This window comes from Aethalodelphis obliquidens, unplaced genomic scaffold (genome assembly GCF_003676395.1).
Source record: "Aethalodelphis obliquidens isolate GAN/ISIS:26980383/991018 unplaced genomic scaffold, ASM367639v1 scaffold47, whole genome shotgun sequence".
NCBI classification, from domain to species: Eukaryota; Metazoa; Chordata; class Mammalia; order Artiodactyla; family Delphinidae; genus Aethalodelphis; species Aethalodelphis obliquidens.
In genome coordinates this window covers 11,359,218-11,384,683 of record NW_020837991.1, presented here as the reverse complement: position 1 = coordinate 11,384,683, position 25,466 = coordinate 11,359,218, and the positions used below count along the sequence as shown (strand labels likewise).

Below are 25,466 nucleotides of genomic sequence, written 5' to 3'. Positions count from 1 at the left end.
ATGCAGGCATCCCATCAGTGCTGCAGGTCAAACGATTACCAACAAGACCCATGGAGGAAGGAAACCTGCTCACCTCTGTCAGTGTTTTCTTTTTTTCCTCATATCTGGCTTGTAGGTTGGTACGACTTGCCTGCAGCTGTAAACGAAAGATAAAAGACATCTGTTCTCATTTGAGCCTCACAATGGCACAGATTTGGGAGGTATCCACATTTCACAGATGAGAAAATGGAAGCTCAGAAAGATTTAAACTAAACAAATATGGACGTTTTTGACTCAATTAGCACCAACTACATGTCAGGTGATATACTAGGTTTTCTGCGTAAATCCTAACAGTGAATCCTTACTACATTCAATGGACGAAGACATTACCCTTATTTAACATAGGAGGAAATAAAGACTCAGAGGGGTTAAGTTACTTTACTAAAGTTTCGTAGCTGATAACTGATAAGGACTGGGTTCAAATTCAGGTCTGACTTCTTTGTATGGCTACAATCACTTCAGTTAACGAACAGAGAGATGGAAGGAGGAGTAAAAGGAGGAGAAGGAATAAAGAACATGGTCCACGTATCCCGTTCACAGGATACAAACTGCATTGCTACACTCAGGAATCTACCATAGAATTTGACTGGATGGCAAACAATGCCAGATAGAAGAAAGGATTCAGGACTTCAACATGAGGAGAAAGAAAACGAACTACCTTTACTGCTCCAAGTTATACAATCGTAAACTTACATCTCAAAAATGTCATTTCCCTTTTCCTTACAAAAAAGGTATATCTCGTGCTGTCTATGAACTTAGATATCTGAAAACATTCCATTCAAAGCTCAAAGCGTTTGTACATTTCTACTTTTGAAAAGGGGATGTGGTAGAAAACCACAGTTAGACTCATCAGACACTTTGGTTGTTACCGGTGTACAAATTAACAATGAGAAATTGTATTTTGTATCTCAACGATTATTTCAAAATAACTCAGCCCATTAAAAAAAAATATTTATTTATTTATTTATTGGCTGTGCCGTGTGGCTTGGGAGATCTTAGTTCCCCGAACCAGGAATTGAACCCGGGCCCCAGCAGTGAGAGCATGGAGTCCTAACCATTGGACCACCAGGGAATTCCCAACTCAGTCCATCTTTGAACCTGTAAGCAACCTATTAAGAATTATGTCACCTTCAAAAATCATTGCTCTTGGGCTTCCCTGGTGGCGCGGTGGTTGAGAGTCCACCTGCCGATGCAGGGGACACGGGTTCGTGCCCCGGTCCGGGAAGATCCCACATGCCGCGGAGCGGCTGGGCCCGTGAGCCATGGCCGCTAAGCCTGCGCGTCCGGAGCCTGGGCTGCACAACAGGAGAGGCCACAACAGTGAGAGGCCCGCGTACCGCAAAAAAAAAAAAAAAAAAAATCATTACTCTTAAACTGTGCTTCTAGTTACCAGTCTCCACAACTGATGAATTTCCAGCCAGGCCACTCAGGAAGTCACCTCAAGCAGAGGGCAGGAGAGAGAGAGGAGGGAAGCAGGGGGCTCTGGCTTCTTGCTTTTCAAAGTGTGCCAGCTGTGCAATGAGGACTGTTATTAACCTGTCTGTGTCACTAGTAGATGAGGGCATTTCTGGAGAAAGTTTGTTTTTCTCTTGAAATTCTAATGACTTAACTCTTGAAGCACCAGGAAGAGTTCCTGCTATTTTCGTACCTGCTTCACCCACCTTCCTGCCCCCCTCTCTCCCCTGCACCCACCCACCCATCTGACATTTACCCAAGGCTCTGCTCAGATGAGGTGTGCAGTGGAAGGCAAAGAGCACGGCACAGTCCTTTCCCTCAAGGAGCCGAACCAGTAAACTGGGGATTAAAGTATAAGAAGAGCTGGGCCAGAGATGGGCCCCGGGGAGGCCAAGGAAAGAGTCCGCTTGCTCATGAAGGAAGGAGTCACCGACAAAGACACACGGGCGCTGGATCCTGACAGGGAAGACACCTCTTCTCTTTAACTAATCACAGATCTGCCCAGCTTTTCTCTAACAGGGGCTGTCCCAATAGCTTAGCTAAGTTTTTGTCTTGCTGGAGTCCTCCGTGATTCTCCCATCTCCACCTTCTTCTTCATCATTAACCCCGAGACTTACCCCCCAAACTTCAGCTGCTGGTTAACACTTCTTTCTGGATTCCTCTTTCTTCAACCTCAGGTTTCTTGTCCGCTATCTACTAGCTGCCTTCCTGCTCTCTGCCTCTGGCAGCATATTCCCCTACTGGACCATGTTCTTTATTCCTCCTCCTTCTTTTACTCCTCCTCCCATCTCTCTGTTGGGCTAAGGCTCTCTCTGTGGTTCTCAACACCAAGGCCGCAGGAGAATCCTGGTCACTTTCTACCCTCATGGCCTTGTAGGAGAGGTTCTTGGATTTAAAGAGTTTGGATTTTCTCATATACTATTGGTAGAAGTATCAATTAGTAAAACAATTGGTGAATAATTTGACAGTTTCTAGAAAAACTGAAAATGCATATTTTTTTGATCCAGCAATTCCACTTCTTAAAATCCGTTTTACAGAAATATTTACATATTTGCACAAAGATGACTGTACAAAGACGTGCATGGTAGCATAAGTTTACAACTGGGAAAAAATCCCTGGGGAAGAAACCTCATAAATAGAGGACAGGTGAAATAAACTACAGCACATATATACTGTGTACATATACTACGTTCTTTCATCAGAAAGAATGAGGTAGATCTATAGGTTCCAGTCTTGGTTCCACTGCTAATAAGCTGTGTGACCACAGGCAAAACTGCTTCACTTCTGTGTCTCAGGTTCTTCATTTGTAAAATGAGGGTAATAATAGTACCCCCTTCACAAGGATGTTGTGTGAACTGAATGAGTTAATTTTTTAATTAATTAATTAATTAATTAATTTTTGGCTACGGTGGACCTTTGTTTCTGTGCATGGGCTTTCTCTAGTTGCGGTGAGAGGGGGCTACTCTTTGTTCCTGTGCACGGGCTTCTCATTGCGGTGGTTTCTCTTGCTGCGGAGCACGGGCTCTAGGCATGCAGCCTTCAGTAGCTGCGGTGCGCGGGCTCAGCAGTTGTGGCCTTAGGGCTCTAGAGCACAGGCTCAGCAGTTGTGGCGCACGGGCTTAGTTGCTCCGCGGCATGTGGGATCTTCCCGGACCAGGGCTCCAACCTGTGTCCCCTGCATTGGCAGGCGGATCATTAACCACTGTGCCACCAGGGAAGTCCCTGAATGAGTTAATTTTGAAAAGCACTTTGTAATTACTCTAAAAGAAAGTCCTTATTAGACATTACTATTACTGACAGAGATATCTGTGATAAAATAAGTGAAAAACAAACTCAATTTTTATAACCAGACAACCCCCTCTCCCCAGGTGAATGAGCATATGTAAGAGCTTGCAAAGCCTAGGAAACAGCGGGTTGCTCTAGGGAATGGGACTGGTTGAGAGTACAAGGGGATTCCCATTTTTAACTTCATACAGTTCTATACTATTTTGTTTATTTACAGTGAGCTTGTATTATCCCTATAATTTAAATTTAATGAGCTGAAGCATTTAAATTTATAAAGACAGAAAAAAATGATGTATTTGTCTAGAGTATGTCCCCTCATCACTACCTTCAGACCCCTGAGAGCAGAGATCGTAACTTGTTCTTCTTTCACCACCATGGTTTAGTTCAGCGCCCAGCACAGCGGTGCTCAGCTAACCTTTGTCAATTAATAAATGCTCTTCTTGCCCTGTGATCTTCTAGAACAGAGGTTGGCAAATATTCTCTATAAAGTGCCAGACAGTAAATACTTCAGGCTCTGTAGGTCTCAATTCTGCCACTGGAGCTTGAAAACAGCCACAAAACATATGTAAACAAATGAGTGTGCATGTATTCCAATAAAACTATTTACAGAAACAGGTGGCGGCTGGACTGCCCTAGGGCCTGCGAGTGTCGACCCCTGTTCTAGAATCTCCTTTGACCATTCTGACATGGAGATCTTAATGCCTTCCCCAGTGTCTCTCTTCTTGAAGAATGGTTTTATTTTACTTGAATAAAATTATGAAAAGAAAACACTAACCTCTTCCAGTTGTTTGGTCTTCTGCAGAATCTGCTTGTTCAAGGAAATGACTTTATGATGATGTAGTTGGGAGGTTCCTAATTTTTCTGGACTTTCTTCAGCTGATAGCTCAGACTGCTGTGGGAAACAGATGGAAGACCCAAAGGATTTAATTAGCCCGCCCCAGTGCATTAAGACAGCCCTGTCCCTGCTCAGTCTGGGCAGAACACCACTGGGCAGCCGGTCACAACCAAGCCAGTGGGGCCCCGGGGTCCAGTGCAAACCCAATTCAGAGAAGAAGATTTTGACCCAATGACCAAAAGCCCGATCAAGAGCGTCTACGTTCCTGGCAGAGTGAACAGCATGTGCAGAAGCACAGGGATATATAACTGTGGTTAGGTTGATATCACATAAGCAATAGGTTCTCATCAAAGGGTCTCAAATAGAGGAATAACATGGTCATCTTAGTATCTTCATTAAGACCATTCTGCAGTTATTAAGAATGATGAATTGGTTCACTTTCATCAAAGTATTATAAATATATGGTTAAAAAGTTTAACCATTCGGAAGCACTTACAATGAAAAGAAACAGTCTCTCTCTCACCTTCTTCTCCCCATCCATGGGCCCATTTCTCATTTCTATTCCTCTGGTGTTCACGGAGGATAGATTTGAGAGAGGTGAGAGTTGCTGAGAGAGGCCAGGAGGAAGGTCCTGAAATTGTGTAAATGGTGAGGGGATGGAGAAGAAGGGCTGGACAGGACGTAGAGATTGTCAGGACGGTAAGTGAGCAAGGCAGAGATCTCTGGTTGGGGTGATAAGGTGAACGTCTCAACGTTACCAAGAAACCGTGCAAAGAAGGGGGCAGCTTGGTGCAGATACTGAAAACAAGCCCTTGCCTCAAGACCCCAGAGAGGGAAGTCCCAGGAACAAGAAACGAGAAGTTTGACCCTATTCCAATAGGCATCTTTAAAACACTTCTTGGGTGATCACAGAATAGACAGCTTCACTGACCAGCCAATGAACACCCATTATAACCACATTGCCTTCTTTACTGGAAGTACCCCAGTTCCAAGCTAATCTCTGATTTTTAAGCCCAAGCACAACGAAACTGTATGAATATCTGATTTCCCCTGCATGTTTGAACAGTGATCACGAGCTTCAAAGTTTTGGAAGATTTACCTCTGGTGGAAAGAGACAGAAAAGCGAGAAGGAGAAGAAACTGGATGGTACAGTCACCCCTTATCTTGGTTAAGGATTTCCCTGAATAAGTCAGAGGCACTATTAATAGAGGATAAGTTTTTTGCTGCTTAATGACTCTGGAGGTGGGAGTCAACCAGCAGGATATGGCTGCATAAAATGGCAGGAAACATCACTTTCTATCTTGTGAGCTGCTAGGCCATAAAGGAGAACTAGACATTACGAAACAGCTAGCTTTGAAACCTGGGATCTGCGGAAAGTGTCGACTAACACATTCCAGCTTATCTGAATTTCTTCAAGTCGGAGTTAACTTTTAAAATGCAATTAACTTTGGGCCATCAAGATATTTACAACCTGTAGTCAAGGGAAGGAGAACTGTTCCCGAAGATTATTTGAGAGCATTAAAAAAGGGGGGAAAGGAAAGAGCACTCCCTCTTGATTTTCAGATCACTTGTCAGAAACATAATTATAATTGACTAATTATATCTCCTCCACTTTGACTACATCATCCTGAACTATGTTATCAATTTGGCCACTTTTGTCTGTTATATATTTAGTAGCTTTCTTCTTATAGTTCATTTCAGATTTGGGTTTTAACATCCAGCTTAGATTCCTTGATACTGATTTCCAAAATGTCACTGGCATATCCTCAGAGCATTCTGCTTTACTAGCAGAATTACATAAACCCTCCATCTCATGATTCATTGATGTCTGAAATGGAATTAATTCCCCAATCATAGGAACTACCCCATGTGGTATGTCTCTATGTTTGATGTCAGGATTATCTTGAGTGCCCTGACCTCCTCTGGCTGTCTCTCTGGCTTTGGATCAGGTCAAGCTGTGGGCAAGCAGGCTCCAGGGGATTCATGTCTCGGTCACCTCCCAGGGAGACTTCCTCCGGTCTGTGGGGGTGAGGGGTGGGCACATACTCATTCAGTGCTGTCCTGCACCTTTGGCAGGAGTTGGATGATGTCTCCAACTCTTAGCATGCCCTCCTGCTGAGAAACTGCTTTTATGGCCAAGGTCCCAAAAGAATGAAAACTGCATTTCGCACCCAGCTTCCACACCCTCTTATCAGTGTAAGTGCCTGTCAACACGCACAGCTTTGTTTAAGACTATGACCTTTGACTTCACTTCCAAGAACCCTTCTTGCAGGAAAACCAGTAGCTAGCTTGCAACCTGGAAAGAGGACTTCCAGGCTAGCTGGCTATTCCTCCCCCCTCCCCCTGCCTCTCTCTCAATTTAAATTTTTAGCCACGTGGTCCCTTAAGATCCTTTCAGGGGGTTTTTGAGATCAAAATCCTTTTCATAATGATACTAGGATATGATTTTTTTTCACTCATTCTCTCATGATTGTACAGTGAAATTTTCCACCTGTTATATGACGTGTGATGGTATCACTGCTCTGATGTTACTATGTAATGCATTTATCATTGTTATTTGTAAATGAATTAATATGTAAGTTTTTAGGACCTCCTCAGTGATTTTTAAGGGTTCTTATAGGGTTCTGAAACTAAAAATTTTGAGAACCATTACTTTAAGGGGCTGGCTCTCTTGGGAATCTACTCACTGGCTGGGGCAGCCTCATTAACCCTGACTCCAGCCAATGCAGTGGGCCCACCCACGAAACTGAGAGGGGAAGCGCTTTCTGATTCCACCCTCACTAGACAGCTGCTTCAACCAACCAGAGAGAAAATACTTGTAGTGCACCGAAAGGATGCTCAAGTCTCCATACACAATTACTATTACATCTCTGTTATGACAGTGTATGTCCCAAGCAAACATGGGCTTTCAAAATCCCTTCTCTTGCTGCTAGGTGGCAATTCTCACTGCTCTGTGCAGTCCCTTAAACTTGCATCTGCAAAGCATTAATGTACACGTCAGGTTATTAAGTGCCATTTCCACATCTGACAGTTCTCCAGTGCAATTAAAATGAATAATATGCACATGAACAGGCCCACAGTACATATAAATTTGTGAATCCCTCCATGTGCCTGAGTCCAGAGATGGTGCTACGCAAACTGCTTTATTTAACGGGAAGTTATTTTTGTAACAGAAAAAAATCATTTATTCCAGAGCTGCACTGAAGAGAGTTCTTAACCTAGTCAACGGGAAGTTGATTGCTCTATATTTCAAACACACTTTTTATTAAGTCATTGAAATTTTTCATTTCTTTCAAATACCCTCCTCAAAGCCAAAAGAACTAGACCAATGAAGGCAGAAACAGGTCTGTGAAACAGTACGGCTCATCTGACATTGTGTCCACTGACAGTCACAGTGGGAAGAAAACTAAAGATCACCAAGTTGGCTCTTAAAGGATGAAACAAAGTTGGACAGATGGAGAAAGGAGAACGGGCTTTACAGAAAATCCTTGACAGAAAAAAATTAAGTTCCTGGGGTGTATTAACTGATTTTTACTTGAAAAGCCCAACATCTCTCAAAGAATGCCAACCATCTATAAATATTGCATTGTGTTTACATTAGAGCAGGGGCTAAAGTGCCAATCTAATTTTGTTCAACAATTTCAGATTAAGAACGTGCTTTCAGAACCACAGGGTGGATTAAGATGACTTCTAGTGCAGATTCAATGTTTTCTAATAATTGACAGATGTGTGCAATTTCTATTCTTAGGGGAACCAGATATAAATGTCACTCGATAATATTAGTCCAGTTCAAAATAGTAAATTCCTAAGAGAAACAAAAAAATGATTACTTTAGCTAAAACTATATACTTTCATAATGAAATAGACCCAAAAGGTTATCTACATATCAACCTTCCTAATACAGGAATCTTTCCGATGTCATCCCTCTCCCATTCCCCCACTAAAATGTGGCTACTAAGCTGTCAATAATAAAAGACCCTTATCTCATGAGGGTGCCACAAGTTCTCCAGACTGAATAGATGAACTTCAGTTTCTGGACCTTGACAAACCCTCCCACTGAAAACAAGTAAACAGACAATATAAAATATTTATTTTTTTAATCTTAAAAAAACCCCTATGCACTAGCAAGAATGTAAGAAATCCTAAAAGGCCAAAAAGTTAGTAAAAGTGGGAATCCAAGAGGTAGGTGTACCCATGGAGGCTGGCTTTTTTCTTGAGAGTGTTTGCCAAAACCAGTTGATCTCAGGCTTTGATTTTTATAATTCAACAACTGCTTTGCATAATCCTTGACACAGATGTAGGAGGAAAAAAAAAATCTGCCATGAGGTTCTGTGACAACAGATTTGCCCTTGTGCAGTTCTATAATCTAAATGTACACACTACCTGGATGGTCCAAAAAACCTACAAGCCAAGACTATGTGTACAATGGGCCCGAGCTGGGGTGTGCCCAAACGCGTGTAAGAGCAAAAGACAATCCCCTCTGGAAGAACAGAGCTTCAACTCTAGGTCTCAAAGAACTTCTACAGATAAATTTCCAAGCAGTATGAACGGACAGTCAAAAATCAAAAGCACACACGAAGTCAAAGCATCATGAGAAAAAGCTGGCAGAAACGAACAGCAGAAATGGACCTGCAAACTCACACACACGTACCCGCTCCTCCCGGAAGCCACAGAGACAAAGTGTAATCACTCTTGTGTAACGGTCCAACTTTTCTAACAAAGAAGCATCCACAGCTCTGCCTTCTCTCCTTTTCATAATAAGATGTCAGCTCCTTTCACCATCTTGGCTATCTATCCCCTGGACATACCGTAGCTCATAACCCCTTTCGAGCATTCCCAATGGAATCTGAGCACCGCAGACAGGATGGGATCATTCACTTTCCCTGATCTACACTCTGCTCCCATTAACAAAACCAGATACGTAAATGTGCTTTTCAATATTCTTGACTCTCACTAACGAAGTCCCATGAATTTCAAAGACCCATATTCACGTAAACTTGCTGGGTCTAATGCACAGTTCTGGGTCCCAAGGTGACCAATACAGTCTATCTGCCCAGAATGCAGCTAAGATTTAGGAGGTGTGAACAAAATCCAAAACCTCCCACTTTTACCCATGAACTAATGTCAGGTCGGACAGCATCCTCATCAAATCCTGAACTGGTATGACTGATTTTTCTAAAATAAAATAGTTCACTCGTACCTTCCTTAAAAAATGAATTTGTTTGGGCTTAACATTTCAGTCTAAGATATTTTTGAATGTGGATTCTATTCTCCAATCTATTAGCCACCTTTTCTACTCTAGCTTTAAATGATGTTTAAATTTGACGAAGCTAATTCCTATGTCTTTATCCAAATTGATAAAGACCCTGAAAGGTATAGGTTATGCTGTGTGACTTCAGACAATCCCACCAGGTCAACAACTCGTTAGCTGGTATCATTCTCTTCGCTGTTAGTTTCTGTGTTACGTACAATGCTCCCAGCCCTGGCTGACAGCACACATTCTAGTCCTGGGAGGCAGAGACAAATGAAATAGTGCCTTGTGAGCAGTGCTACGAAGGAGACGACACGGAGCTGACCCACACATCAGAGAAAAGCCTTAGGAAGGAGAGGCACCCGCAACTACGGGCGAGCGTTATTATGTGCCAGGCAACAGGAACAGAGATGAAAGATGAAATCTTGGCCCTCCAGAAGTTTACAGAGCTGGAATATGACCTGTCTAACACCTGTGACCTTAAGTGAAAAAGTGGAGCCTAGAAGGAAGGGGCTTAAAAATCCTCCCCGACCTCGCCACCCCACCGCCCCCCGAATCCCAACCTGGGTTTTTCTATCTGCGAGAGGGCACCTCCTCCCCTGTACTGCCCTTCTTCCCCACCCCTACATGCTAATGCTGCTAGAAGAAGAGTTTTTCGGGTGGGGTCAGGTGATGAGATTAGAATCATTCATACCGGAGCTTATTAGAAATCACACCGGTTCCAGCTCAGCTCAGGAAAGATTCTCTAACGAAAGTCAGGGTCTCCTAGTTCCTAAGCACCCCATGACCTTCTGATGCAGGCAAGGTCCCTGTGCTGGACAGGAAAGTTTCCAAAACCTATTGAGAAAAAGAATTTCCTCCACAAATAAGTCCCCTGATGACCCCAAATGTATCTCACCTTAAAATAAGATCAAGATATTGACAGTCTTCTGTCAACAGAAGGCTAGGATATTCCACTCTGGAGAGCTGGATGAGAATATTTTAACGTGGCATTTTCCAGTGATATGAAAAGCCACTCACATACCCCAAACAGAAAATCCCACAGTTTTTAGTAGCTTAGGCGTGACTGTGTGTGAGTGCTTGGGCTGCGTCAGTTTTTTACTTATTTCTGTGGTTAGTTCCCAACGTGACCTGGCTTCTTCACCCCACGCAGCCCCACTGGGCAGTCAGACAGTGGGAGAGTCTAAAGAGGCTTGGCCACTGCAAAGCCTGGGAGGCAGACACTAAAGATGGCCAAGGAGGCCATCCCTGCTGCCCCCTGAGGACACTCCACCCTGCCACAGAGACAGGTTTCAAAGTCAGACAGTCCTGTATGCAAACCTGGAACTTATTAGCTACATGGTAGTACACAAGCTACTTAACGCCTCTGATGACCATCCCATCTACAAAACAGATATAATATCACATGCTTATGTACTAAGCAGCAACACTGCCAGGCGCTTGGTGAGGCTCTGAGATTACAGAGGAGAAGAGTAAAGTGTGGTCCACGCACACATAAACAGGTAGCTTCAATTGCACACAAGCAAGTATCAACATACGGATGGAGGAAGGCAGAGGGTTATAAGCAAGGAGGCAGCATGCTCTTTTGAAAATTAAATGAGAGAGTGGTACAAAAAGTACCTGGAAAGGAGATCGATCAAAATGGTGGAGTAGAAGTGGAACTCACCCCTCCCATGAACACATCCAAAACACACCTACAGGCGGAACGGTTCTCACCGAAAACTAACCGGAAAATGGCAGAAAGACTCCTGTACAACCAAGGCTGTAAGAAAGATCCACACGGAATCAGGCGGGAAGGGAAGAAAAGCAATCGGGTCAGGTCCCCTGGGAAGGGATCAGAGGAAAAGGGAGATCACATGGGCGGAGATCCACCCTGGGGAGTGAGCAGTTCAAGCCGCGTGTTGGGCTCCCCGTTCCCGGGGTCCAGCACCAGGAAGACAAGCCCCTCAAGCCGACTGGAGCACCAGTGGGACGGACAAACAGGAGGGCTGTGGGAAGCCTGGACTCCGCTCGAGAGAAGCATGTCTGCGGTGGCTTGCTCTCAGGGCAGGGTGGAGGGCGGACGGAGGCCTGCTCCAGTGGCTGCCTCGTTTCCCACCCTGGCAGGTGCCCCAGCCTGAGGCAAGTGAACACCCTAGCCCGGCTTACTTCACATCGCAGCTCCACGGTGGACTGGGGAGAGAGCTCGGCCACGGCTGGCACTCGCTCAGCCAGTGCATCAGAAGCAGCCCCGCTCTCTGACGGCACCTGGACTCCACAGTCCACACCCCGATAGAGACTGAGAGCCCACATGGGCCCCATCTGCCCTGTGGCATGGCTCCACAACAGGGCGGGGAAGGCAGAGGCTGGGGGCAGGGGCTGGCTGTGAGGGACAAAGAAGACGTGGCCCCGAGGTTGCGTCTGAGCAGGATGGGAGCAGCCACTGCGGTGCTTGCACAGGCGGCATAGGGAAGCAGCCCTGACCTCTGTCTGTGGCTGGGTCACCACAGCCCACGCCCCATCATGAGCCGAGAGCCCACACGGGTCCCATCTCGCTCCAGCACTGCTCCCCCATCTGGGGAAAGGGGCCCAGTGCTGAGAAAGGGGAGAGCATACACTTAGAGGGAACAGAGCCAGCTTGGAGCCAAACCTCAGGGCTTCTGCTACAGCAGCTGGGGATCTGCCCCTGCCCCTGCCCCTGATAGGGCAGTAATGGCCACAGAGCAGAGGGGAAGCCTGAGCTCACAGCTGGCTCCAGCTTTAGCCCCTCCATCTACTGCCCCACCTTCTACCAAGGTGAGAGCTGCCAGCACACCCTGAGGAAAGATGTGACTTGCTTTGAGGTCAAATCCAGCTCTCCCACCAAAGGCAGGAGGCAAATGTAGTCTGTACAGGGACACTCTCACATAAGGACACCCTTCAGGACTGTAACAGATAACTACTGTTTCACGTAAGTTCATAGAGGCAGAGAAAGTTAAGCAAAATGAGAAGGCAGAGGAACTGGTCTCAACTGAAAGAGCAAGAGAAACCCCTGAAAAAATAAATAATGAAAGAGAAGTAAACAAATTACCAGATAAAGAATTCAAAGCATTAGTAATAAAAATGCTAACTGAATTAGGGGAAAGAATAGATGAACACAGTGAGAATTTTAACAAGGAAATAGAAAATATAAAAAAGAACCAGTCAGAAGTGAAAAATACAGTAACAAATGAAAAACACTATAAGGAATTAATAGCAGACTAAGTGATACAGAAGGACGCATAAGTGATCTGGAAGATAGAATTATGGAAGTCACCCACTTGGAAGAGCAAAAAGAAAAAAACAAATATGAAAAAATGAGAACAGTTTAAAAGATCTCTGAGATAACACCAGGCATTACCAACATTCACACTGTAGGGGTCCCAGTAGGAGAAGGGAGCCAAAAATATATTTGATGAAATTATGGTTGAAAAATTCCCAAACTTGAAGAAGGAAACAGATATTAAGGTATAGGAAGCACAGAGGGTCCCAACCAAGATGAACTCAGTCAGACCCATGCCAAGACATATCATAATTAAAATGGCAAAAGGTAAAAACAAAGAGAGAATTCTAAAGGCAGCAAGAGAAAAACAGAGTCCTATACAAGGCTATCAGCTGATTTTTCTGCAGAAACTTTGCAGGATAGAGGGAGTGGCAGGATATACTCAAAATGCTGAGAGGGAAAAACCTGCAACCCAGGATACTCTACCCAGCAAGTTTATCATTTAGAATTGAAGGAGAAATAAAGAACTTCTCAGATAAGCAAAAACTAAGAGAGTTCATCAATGCTAAACCTACCCTAAATGAAATGTTAAAGGGTCTTCTCTCAGTGGAAAAGAAAAGGCTATATAACAAGAAGTAAGAATCTATAGAAAAGTTAAAATCCAACTAGGAAAGGCCTCAGTGAGGGCTGAGGATCAACCACTTAAGTAAGCTAGTACAAAGATTAAAGACAAAAAACTGGAAAAGCAACTCTGACTACAATAAATGGTGAAGGGACAGACCTGAAGCTGTAAAATGTGACATCAAAACCACAAAACATGGGGGAGGGGAGTAAAAAATGCAGATCTTTTAGAATGTGTTTGGACTTAAACGACTACCAGTCTACCACAAGTATCAACAGATACAGTTATAAGCCGAGATACATGAACCCCATGGTAACCACACATCAAAAACCAGCAATAGATACACAAAAACTAGAAGGAAACACAAACATACTACTAAAGAACCACAAGGGAAGAAACAAGAAGAAGAAGAAATGGACAGAGAAGAACTATAAAAACAACAGGAAAACAAGTAATAAAACAGAAATAAGTACATACCTATCAATAATTAATTTAAATATCCATGGACTAAATGTTCCAATCAAAAGACATAGGGTAGATGACTGGATTAAAAAAAAAATGACCCATTTATATACTGTTTACAGGAGACTCACTTCAGAGCTAAAGACATATACAGACTGAAAATGACAGGATGGAAAAAGATATTTTATGCAAATGGAAATGACAAGAAAGTAGGTGTAACAATACTCGTATCAGACAAAATACACTTTAAAACAAAGTCTATAACAAAAGACAAAGAAGGGCACTATATAATGATCAAGGGGTCAATCCAAGGAGAGGACATTTTACTTGTTACCAAATATGCATGCACCCAGTACAGGAGCACCTAAAAGTATGAAGCAAACATTAACAGACATAAATGAAGAAATTGACAATAATACAATAATAGTAGGGGACTTTAGCTCCCCACTTACATCAATGGACAGATCACCCATAAGGCAACAGTGGTCTTAAATGATACAATCGACCAGTTGGATTTAATAGATATCTATAGGACACTCCATTTCAAAACAGCAGAATACATGTTCTTTTCAAGTACAACAACTTTAAGAGGACAGAAATTATATCAAGCATTTTTTCCCCAACCATAACAGTATGAAACTAGAAATCAATTACAGTTAGAAAAATAGGAAAAGCACAAATACGTGGAGACTAAACAACATGCTACTAAAAAACCAATAATAAAATCAAAGAGAAAATACCTCAAGACAAATGAAAATGGAAACACAACTTTAAAAAATCTATGGGATGCAGCAAAAGCAGCTCTAAAAGGGAAGTTTATAGTGATACAGGTCTTCTAGAAGAAACAAGAAAAACCTCAAATAAACAACCTAACCTAACATCTAAAGGAATTAGAGAAAGAAGAACAAAGTCTAAAGTCAGCAGAAGGAAGGAAATAGTAAAGAGAGGAAATAGAGACCAAAAGAACAATGGAAAAAAATTCATGAACCTAACAGCTGTCTTTTTTTTTTTGAAAAGATAAATAAAATTGATAAAGCCTTAGCCAGGTTCACCAAGAAGAAAAAAGAAAGAGGACCCAAATAAACAAAACAAGAAATGAAAGAGAAGAAATAACAAATGATGCCACAGATATACAAAAATCATAAGAGAATGCTATGAACAGTTCTATGCCAACAAATTGGAAAACTCAGAAGAAACAGACAAGTTTCTAGAAACATATAGCCTGCCAAAACTGAGTCAAGAATAAACAGATAATTTGACAGATTACTAGATGTGAAACAGAATAAAAAAAAAAAAAACTCCCTGCAAAGAAAAGTCCAGGACCAGATGGCTTCACTGGGAAATTCTACCAAACATACAAAGAACTTATACCTATTCTTCCCAAACTATTCTGAAAAACTCCCAAATTCATTCTATGAGGCCATCATTACCTGGATACCAAAACCAGACAAAGACACTACAAAAGAAGAAAATTACAAGCCAATATCTTTGATAAATATAGATGCAAAAATCCTCAGTGAAACACTAGGAAACTGAATCCAACAACACATACAAAGAATCATACACCATGCTCAAGTGGGATTTATTCCAGGATTTCAAGGGTGGTCCAATATTTGCAAATCAGTCAATGTTATAGACCACATTAACAAAAGGAAAGATAACAATCACATGATCATAGATGCAGAGAAAGCATTTGACAAAATTCAACATCCATTCATGATTAAAACTCTCAAAGTGGGTATAAAGGGAATATATCTCAACATAATAAAGGCCATTTACGATAAACCCACAGCTAACATCATACTCAATGGGAAAAAGCTGAAAGCCCTTCCCCTAAAATCAGGAACAAGAGAAGAATGACCGCTCTTACCACTTCTATTTAACATAGTATTGGAAGTCCTAACCACAGCAATCAGACAAGAAACGAAGGAAGAAAGGAAGAAAGAAAGAAAGAAAGAAAGACATCCAATTGGAAGGGAAGATGTAAAACCGTTACTATTTGCAGATGACATGGCACTATATAAAGAAAATCCTAAAGTCTCCACCAAAAAAACTATTAGAAGTAATAAATGAATTCGGTAAGGTTGAAGGATACAAGATTAATACACAGACATCTGTTGCATTTCTATATACCTATAATGAACTATCAAAAAGAGAAAGTTAAAAACAAAATCTCATTTAAAATTGTGTCAAAAAAAAATACCTAGGAATAAACTTAACCAAGGAGGTGAAAGAACTATATTTTGAAAATTATAAAACACTGATAAAGGAAACTGAAGATAATTCAAAGATATGGAAAGATATCCTGTGCTCTTGGATTGGAAGAATTAATATTATTAAAATGGCCATACTACCCAAAGCAATCTACAGATTTAATGAAATCCCTGTCAAAATACCCATGACACTTTCCACAGAACTAGAACAAATAATCCTAAAATTTATATGGAACCATAAAAGACTCCAAATTGCCAAAACACTCGAGAAAAATGAACAAAGCTGGAGGTATCATGCTCCCTAACTTCAGACTATGCTACAAAGCTACAGAAATCAAAAACAGCATGGTTCTGGCACAAAAACAGACACGTAGATCAATGCAACAGAATAGAAAGCCCAGAAATAAATCCACACACCCATGATCAATTGATCTACGACAAAGAAGGCAAGAATATACAATGGAGAAAAGACAGTCTCTTCAACAAGTGATGCTGGGAAAACTGGACAGCTACATGTAAAAGAATGAGATTAGAACATTTCCCAACACCATATGCAAAAACAAACTCGAAATGAATTAAAGACCTAAATGTAAGACCTGAAACCATGAAACTCCTGGAAGAGAAAATAGGCAGGACACTCTTTGACATAAATTGTAGCCATATTTTTTTGGATCTGTCTCCTAAGGCAAAAAAATAAATAAAAGCAAAAATAAACAAATGGGACCTAATTACACTTAAAAGCTTTTGCATAGCAAAGGAAACCACTGACAAAATGAAAAGACAACTGTTGGAGTGGAAGAAAATATTTGCAAATGATACTACCGATAAGGGGTTAGTATTCAAAATACATAAACAGCTCATACAACTCAATATCAAAAAAACAAACAACCCAATTAAAAAGTGGGCAGAAGATCTGAACAGACATTTTCCAAAGAAGACGTACAGATGGCTAACAGGCAAACGAAAAGATGTTCAACATCGCTAATTATTAGAGAAATGCAAATCAAAACCACAATGAGCTATCACACATCTGTCAGAATGGCTATCATCAAAAAGTCTACAAATAACACATTTCAGTTAGGATGTGGAGAAAAGGGAACCCTTGTACACTACTGATGGGAATGTAAATTGATACAGCCACTATGGAAAACAGCATGGAGGTTCCTCAAAAGCCTAAAAATAGAACTACCATATAATCCAGTAATTCCACTCATAGGTATATATCAAAAAAACCCGAAAATGCTAATTCAAAAAGATACACGCACCCCAATGTTCACAGCAGCATTATTTATACAATAGCCAAGATGTGGAAGCAACCCGAGTGTCCATAAACAGATGAATGAAGATGTGGTGTATATACACACACACACACACACACACACCCCACACACACAATGGAATATTACTCAGCCATAAAAAATGAAATTCTGCCATCTGCAAAAACGTGGATGGACCTAGAGAGTATTATGCTCAGTGAAATAAGACAGAAAGACAAATACTGTATGTTATCACTTATATACAGAATCTATAAAAAAACAAATGCACAGATATAGAAAACAAACTAGTGGTTACCAGTAGGGAGAGGGGTTGGGGGAGGGACAAGATAGGGGTATGGGATTAAGAGATACAAAATACTATGTATAAGATAAATAAGCAACAAGGATACATTGTATAGCACAGGGAAATACAGCCATTATTTTGTAATAACTTTAAACAGAGTATAGTCTATAAAATACTGAATCACTATGCCGTACACCCAAAAGTAATGTAATGTTGTAAATCAACTATACTTTAATAAAAAAAAAATTTTTTTAAAGCACCTGGCACTGAGAAGGCACTCAGGGTAGATTCTTCTGATTCCCCAAGACAGATCTGTGCCTCTAGATGTACAAAATGTTTTCAGATCCTGTCTCAGGGAGATGTTGACCAAGAATGATTTAGCCGCAGATGAGTCAAAATGGTGTACAGTTGGTTAACATGTGGCATTGAGGAGAGTCCCTTCCTGCCTTTCTAGGCACCCTGCACCTTCCCTGGCCCAGCCTTGCCTGGCTCACCTTCCTTTCCTTCCTTCTGGGATAGTACAGTGGAAGTATTTTGGGGACAGTCAAGCTTTTAGTTTTCTGCAAATCACAGTACTAGATTCTTCTTCCCTGCAAAAATGAATGCTACGATGCAGTGAGCATGTTGGACAGTAACACCACGAAGCACAGTGGTGCCTCACCAAGTACATTCTGGGAAGAGTGTCATCCTCTGGAAACAAAGGGAAATGGTGCTCCCTGGCCAGAGCCTGCTGACACTCATGAATTATATATCTGGAAGCTTATTCACATTCCTCTTCCCTGCTTTACAGGAACCATATTAAACTGAGTTATGTATCTCAGGGACTTGCTCTGAAAAACACGGATTACGTACCACGTTACACTGTTGTAAGAACCTGTGAACTTTACAAATGAAAGAGAAGCCTGCACATGTTTTTTACTTCACTTTTATTTCTCAGTGCCTGTCGACTTTCCAACCACTCGCACCAGGCAGGCTGTTTGATTCATTCCCTACTCACAAAATCACTTTCACACTTTCATCCTCCCCAAATCATTGCGTCCCTTTTCTTCACTAAGCAAAAAATCCATCCTGATCTCAGCCTGATTTGGGTTTCTTTCAAGTGCCACCAAAAGTTTTCCTCCTGAGCATTCCTCAATCCCATCTCTACTTTCAAGGGTTTCGTTACTGAGGCCAGGAAGGCAGGGGCATGGATTTTTAGATGGATTGCCAGTGCCCTGTTTCAGCCCGATGTATGGCAGTAAGATTAAAGAGAAAAACAAATACGCTGTGGTGGGCAACTCTAACAGAGCCCCACAGCCTCTGCAAACGCGGTGGGATGCATGTAACTGCATGTACATAATTATGTCACATAAAACTGTAATGTCTGTCTTGTGGGGAGGTGCTTCCTTTGCTGGCTTTGATGAAATAAGTGATGTTGGTGAGGCCCACCTGGCAAGGAACGGAGGGCAGCCTCCAGCTGACTGCCAGAACTGCTGACCTCAGCCAACGGGTGTCAAGGAACTGAATGCTGCCAACAACCATGTGAACTTGGAAGTGGATCCTTCTCCAGTCAAGCCTCAGATGAGACCGCAGGGCAGGTCAGCACCTTCACTGTAATCTTGTAAGAGTCTGAAACAAAGGACCCTGCTACACTGTGCCAACCCCCCACAGAAAGTGCAATAATAAACTATGTTATTTTAGGCCACCGCATTTATGTAATATTCCTGTGTAGCAATACATAACTAAATTCAGAGAAAGAGAAAAGCAGCCCCTGACATCTGAGAGCTAATCTGGTACTCTCAGCAAGGCCTTGATGTTGCTGGGAGCTGGCCTGCACTCATACTAGACTTTGGTGTTAAATATAAAGTATCCCAGAGAACAGCAACATCAGACACGCACAAGCATCGACCACTCTGTAATCATGTTTGTACACGGACAAAAACCTGAACATTGTTCAAATCCCCTAAATGATCAAACATCCCCCTATACCAGCTAACATGGGCATACAGCTTCAACCCTGATTCACTGCCCTTGTCTCATAGATTTCTTTAGATACTATTCACTGAATTGCCCCTCCTTAAGGCATACGACACAGAGCAAAGCTCTACTTTCTTGAAGCTTCCCCCAAATCCCCTAAAACAAGTCTGAATCCCGTAAGTCTTTTCTGATGCCTCCTTACTGAGATGCTGCATCATTCCCCATTGGTGTGTGGTCTCCCTCACTACAACCAGCAATAAACCCAACTTGTTCAACTATGGGTAGGTTCCTAGTGGTCTTTGGCTGGAGGATATTGACAAGACTATAGCAAACAAATAAAGCAAATAACAAAAACAAAAAAGCAAACATGATTTTACCATGCAACTTGAATAAAAATAGAAGTTTAAACCGATAAAGCAAGAAAATACATAGTTTAAATTAGATCTAAAATACAAAAATATAACAAAGTATCTCCAAATGAGTCTAAAGAAATTATTTGATAAATGATATCAAGTGGATAGGAGCAGGAAAACTAGGATGAATGTACACTTAGACTAAATAAAAATGAACTCTACACAGGTTAAAGGATTAAACATAATAAAAAATGAGCTGAAATGTAATGGATTACTTTATCAGATCCATGTGAAAACTATTCTGAAGACTGGAAACATGGAAAATGTTTAGAATTTGATGTGACCAAAAAAAAAAAAAAAAAGCAAATGGTACAAGTGCAAATAAAGCCTACCAGTAGGTGCATGGCTAGAACGTGCCAGGAACTGTTTTAGGCATTTTGTTCACATTTCATTTAATCTTCACAACGCCGTGCCAGGAAAGTTATGTGATTCCCATTTTATAGATGAAGATACTAGAGCAAAGAAGTTAAATAGACTGCCCAAGGTCACAGAGCTAGGAAGTTGAGGAGACAGGCGTGAACCAAGATAGGACTCCAATGCTGTGTTTGTAACTACACTGTTCTACCTCTTCTAGACACACATGATGATTGCAACTAGGTGTTACCATGGATATCTGGGGACAAACACTGGATTAAATATGCAAATGTGAGATAACTGTGATACGGGAACAGGATTAAAGGCAATTTAATTTTAAAAATACTTGTCTTTAATGCTATATATTTAATGCAAATAACACAGACAATCAAGCAATGAACTGGTGAACTCCAATTCTCCATGAGAAGTTTTAATTATATACGTCCTTGGAAAAAGACCTGTCCAAAACTACTATCTCACTCTTTTCTGGAAGAACAGAACAGATGCAGAGAAGCAAGAATACAGAATGCAGCCATCGGATCACTGTACAAGGGTGAGGTAGGGAACGCTCAGGGGATAGAGGTCCAGCAGGAATTGCTGAGCTGATGGGGAAGGCAGGTAAGCTTCAAGACTGGCAAGCAAGGACAGGTATACTAAGGAGGGTCTGCCTACTTGCTTCCCCTCTTATCATCTGAGCTCCTATCTGCTTGCAGTGGGCAAGTATGAAGATAAAAATCAGAGTCCCTGTAGGAACAGCAGTGAGTGCCCCATCCATTTGTCTTTTGGTAAAAACTGGATTCAGCAATGCCATGGGGCGACCTAAGGGCAGGTACAGACTCACCCTCTTGCCATCCAGGTGTGTGTGCTGACTGGAAACCAAGATACCTTCTTCTTAGGGCAGTGAATTAACCACTCTCTCCACAACTATGTCTTCAAGTCTTTTGATTTTACTGGTACTTTTAGGATGACCTAAATCTTTTTCCGGTCAAATCTCAGATGACACTTTGACAACTGTCACCTTTTCTAGGTGGTAAATTAAAATACAGGATACTCTGGATTCTATGATAGTTGGATTAGAAAACCCATGTTAAGAAGCATTGATTTGGAGGGCGGGGAAAACAATAGAACTCCATTCCCCAGACATTCTATGCCATTTTTAAAAAGCTGGTTTATAACATTACATGAATTTATGTGTACAACACTTTATTTCGACTTCTGAAAGTGTGTTCACCAACAAAAGTTGTTTCCATCCGTCACCGTACTGTTGACTCCCTTTACCCATTTCGCCCTCCCTCCGCCTTCCTCCCCTCTGGTAACCACTACTCTGTACCATTTTACTCCGTCTTCCTCAGAAGGCCCCTCACTTGGTGGGAGGTGACCACCCGCTGTGTTCACAGCAGATTATAGCTACCAGGTTACAGGTGACACCTGTTCCCCAACTACATCATCTGTGCAACTGCTTCAGAAGAATATTGCTCAGAGGGTCAGGGCAGAGCTAATTTGTCGTCAAGGCTTTTGAGACAGGGAAAGCAAAGCTGGATGCTTCAACAGACATCAACGTTTTAGTGGGGCAGCCTGAGTAGGGCTGGGGAAGGAAGGACGTGAAACAATGTCCTGTAAATCTGATTTTACCGATACTACGTTTCAGCCAGACCAGAATCAGTTATGTGCAAAATGATTAATCACTGTCTCCCTGAAATATTCAAGGTCCTGCTGCCTATTCTTAGGATGGAAAAAAATCTAACGCTGAAATACGACTTTCAGGCTTTTGTTCGTTCTATACCCTTTTAATAAAGCAGAACACAAAATTTTGCCTTGGGCTTGGCTGACTTATGGGGTTTATATGCTAAGTGGCAAAGTTTCATCCCTCAGCCCCATCACCAAACTGAGCCCAAGTTATAAGGAGCCTGGTAGAGAAGGAAAAATGCGGGTGCTGCACCTAACCCATCCATTTATCAGATGCAATAATTGCTCGGAGAGACAGGTTTTCTCTTTATATTTATAGAAAAATAGGCACTGCAGAAGAAAATGAATTCAGCTAATGGGCAAACACGGATGACTCTGCATGGTGTCTGTTTCTGACAAACGTGGCTGATGAATTACAACTTGCCTCCCTCACTGCTGGGAGGGGTTAGGGAAGCAGGAGAAGTCCTTGGGGCATTATCTGAGGCAAAGGCTCCAGCTGGGTCCCCACATACCTTCTCTGCATACTCAGACACAATCTGCTTGATCTCGGCAGAGCAGAGGCCCACGATCTGGCCCACGGAGCTAGCGGTCAGACGGCTCTGCAATCACAGGGAGGGTGTGTTCTCAAGGCCGTGCACTGTCTTTCACACAACTGGAAACCCTGAACACTATTAAAGTAAAATAGATAATATTCCCAGGGGGAAAAAATAATTTGGCTTTTGCTCATGGGTTCGGAAACACGGAAGGGAGAAAACGAGCTTCAGGGCACAGGTTAAGTCACCTCCCTCCTCCTGAGTCACTCAGCAGGCTGTGTTAGATTCTCCTCCAACCCTGGGTATCCTGGAAAATCATTCCAGGGATTTTACTGCTGAGGATCACTAAAAAGAGCCTGAAGGGAACTTGGCAGGCATAGGACTCAGAGGAAAAAAGTACAAATGGGAGAGGAAAAGGGATCTCAGAATTCCTGAACTACCTCTTGACTGCCACAGGCCCTTCCTGCCCTAAAAAGGAATTCTCCTTTCAAAGCACTTGGTTAAACCTTTTAACACAGGTCATGAGCTCTGGGAAGAATGAATATAAATTTAGTACCCTATCATCTACCTAGATGGTGTAGGAGGGAAACAAGGGCTCCTTTGGCATGGGACGCCACACGCAGTTATGGAGAGGCAGGGCTGAACCACAGCTCTCCTGCGGGGGCCCTGTGATGCCATCCCAGCTGGGACATCCTGTCTTCACATGGGTCCTTCAAATCTCCCTCCTAGAGGTTCCCATGGACGGCAACACCGTGCATGTATAAAAGGTTTCCAAAAGAAAGATCCCAAGAAAACGGGAAGCAGGGTGCTGAAATGAGAGGGCCCTGAAGGTGGACACTTGGAAGAGGCCCCTCATAGCAGAGCCGGGGTGGTGCCGGGCCTCCACCTCCACACCACGCCCACCCACATGACCATGCCTGCCTCACCTCCTCACGTGCCATGGCAGTCATCTTGGTCATCAGGGACTGAATACGCTGCTAAAAGAAGAACGGGGAGAGGTAGCAGTGAGCAGGTCTGACCACACGAGACTTAAGCAGGGTGTTGCAATAGGTCTTCGCAGTGGAATCCAAGGGCTATTTCAGCCGGTCTCGTTTTACGGTGAGCCTCACGAGAGGTGATGAAAGGAAGCTGAAAAGGGCGCGAAAGGCCAGCCAACAGCAGCTGGTGGTGAGAGGCAGCTGGCCATCCTGGAGAGCTGCGGATGAAAGTGAGATTTCCCCCAAAGACTCAGGCGGAAACCTCAGGGGCTACATGGACCACTCACCTCTTCAGCAGCCTGAAGCTCCTCTTCCTCGCGGGCGTCGGCCTTCTCTGCAGCTAACAGCCCTGTGGGAAGTGCCATTTTCTTGTCCTCGGCCTGGAAGGGAAGGTGGGAAAACAGCTGAGCGCTGCAGTGGGAGATTCAGTAGAGAAAGGACAACACTGCAAAGGACAGTGAGTCTGTGAAAGAAAACACACAGATCTGGACAAGTCACCCAGTCTCGGGGAAAGAGAGCGAGGTTCAGAGACCGGGGCTTCCACTACAACCACAGCCCAAGCAGCTGGAGCCTTGGGTCTCACCCAATGCCCGCCTCCATTTCTGAACTGTTCGCCGACGCAATTCCCATCAGGTCATACACCTTTGCCAGACTTACCCTTACACTTTGCTTGGGTCTTCCCCTACTTTAGTTCCTGCTAAGAGCAGATCGCTGCCTTAAGATCACTGCCTGTTTTTCAACAGAGACCCATTAGTGGGATATGAAAGTAATTTAGCAGGTATGATTGGCATCTAAATAAATTAAATAAAAATAACAGAACACAATACATCCAAGTGCACTACAGGTAGTAAAGGGTTATGTACCGCTTTGTGAAACTTTTGTTTTTGGGGTTGTATCTGCAGGGTGTGTGTGTGTGTGTGTGTGTGTACTGAAACATGATGAAAAACAGAGTTCTTATTGCCAAGAGTGGTCGGCAAAGTTGGAAAACCACTGGCCTGAAGAATAAGACTCTAAACTGCTTGCCCTGGTGATCAAGCTCCAGGCTATGGACCCAGCTCAAGCTCTAAATGTACCGCACCACACTCAGGACACCTGGAGTAACGGCTGCTCCCCAAACCTGGGCTGCAAGTCTAGGGTTCTTGGTTTTAGCTCCATCTTTGCCATTCACCAGCTGGCAACCTCAGGCTTACCTTCTCTGGATACTGGGGTCTTCTAGGGTTGAATGAGAGGACTGCCCTCAGATACCCTTCTGAGACCATCCCAGTTCTGAGATGAATTTCTATAACAAGCCTATGACTGACCCTGGGGCATGGCCTGAGCGCCTGCATATATCTACAGGGGATAAGACTTCCAGTTCAAATGTGCCGTCTCACATGAGAATGATAAGGCAAGGCCAATGCAAATAATATTTCATGGGCATCTCACGATTTTTCCAATCATAACCAAACTGCCTTATTTCAGAATATAGTCATATACACAGACATTCTTTTCAGACTTAAAATTACATATTACACATACACAGCAAATTCTTATACACTAGACGCCCCATGACACTCAAATCCAGAAAAAGAACCTTGCTCTGGAGGAAACGGCTGTTTGGTTGAGTGAAAACACAAATGCGGAAGAAATAATAAGAAAACCAAAAAAGAAGATGTCACAATGAATGCATAAATGACTGTTAATGAGAATCATAATAATGATGATCGTTAACGCTTAGTAGATGTGCACTGTGGGTTGGATGATTCCACATCCTTTATATTTTAATCTTCACAACAGCGTTGTGAGGTAGTACAATTTCTGCCCCCATTTCACAGATGCTGTGAACTAAGGCACAACAAAGTATACTGACCAAAGTCACACAGGGAAGGGGAGGAGCTAGGATTTGAAGCCAGCCAGTCTGGCTTCGGAACATATGCTCCAAGTCACGGTCAGTGCCCTCCGAGGACTGAGACAATGGCCACAGAGAGCAGAGGGAGGCCGGGGTCAGGGAAGGCTTCCTGGAAGGACTGAGGAATGGGGGATCTGGGCAGAGGAGGGGTGGCAGGAGAACAGCAGGCAGAGTGGTGTCTCATTCAGGAAAATCTGGGGGTCAGGAGGGGAATGAG

General features: G+C 42.9%; 1 protein-coding gene across 3 annotated transcripts in view; it reads right to left on the bottom strand.

The window, feature by feature from the left end:
• CCDC93 (CCC complex scaffolding subunit CCDC93) overlaps positions 1-25,466 on the bottom strand; it is an 86,626-nt gene that overhangs the window by 25,290 nt on the left and 35,870 nt on the right. For all 3 annotated transcript variants that reach the window (XM_027082595.1, XM_027082594.1, XM_027082593.1), the window contains exons 9-13: positions 23,649-23,741; positions 23,311-23,361; positions 22,364-22,450; positions 4,055-4,171; positions 74-136 (exon numbers count right to left, since the gene is read on the bottom strand). In XM_027082595.1, coding sequence (XP_026938396.1) covers positions 74-136; positions 4,055-4,171; positions 22,364-22,450; positions 23,311-23,361; positions 23,649-23,741 — 411 coding nt within the window. The remainder of the gene's footprint in view (positions 1-73; positions 137-4,054; positions 4,172-22,363; positions 22,451-23,310; positions 23,362-23,648; positions 23,742-25,466) is intronic.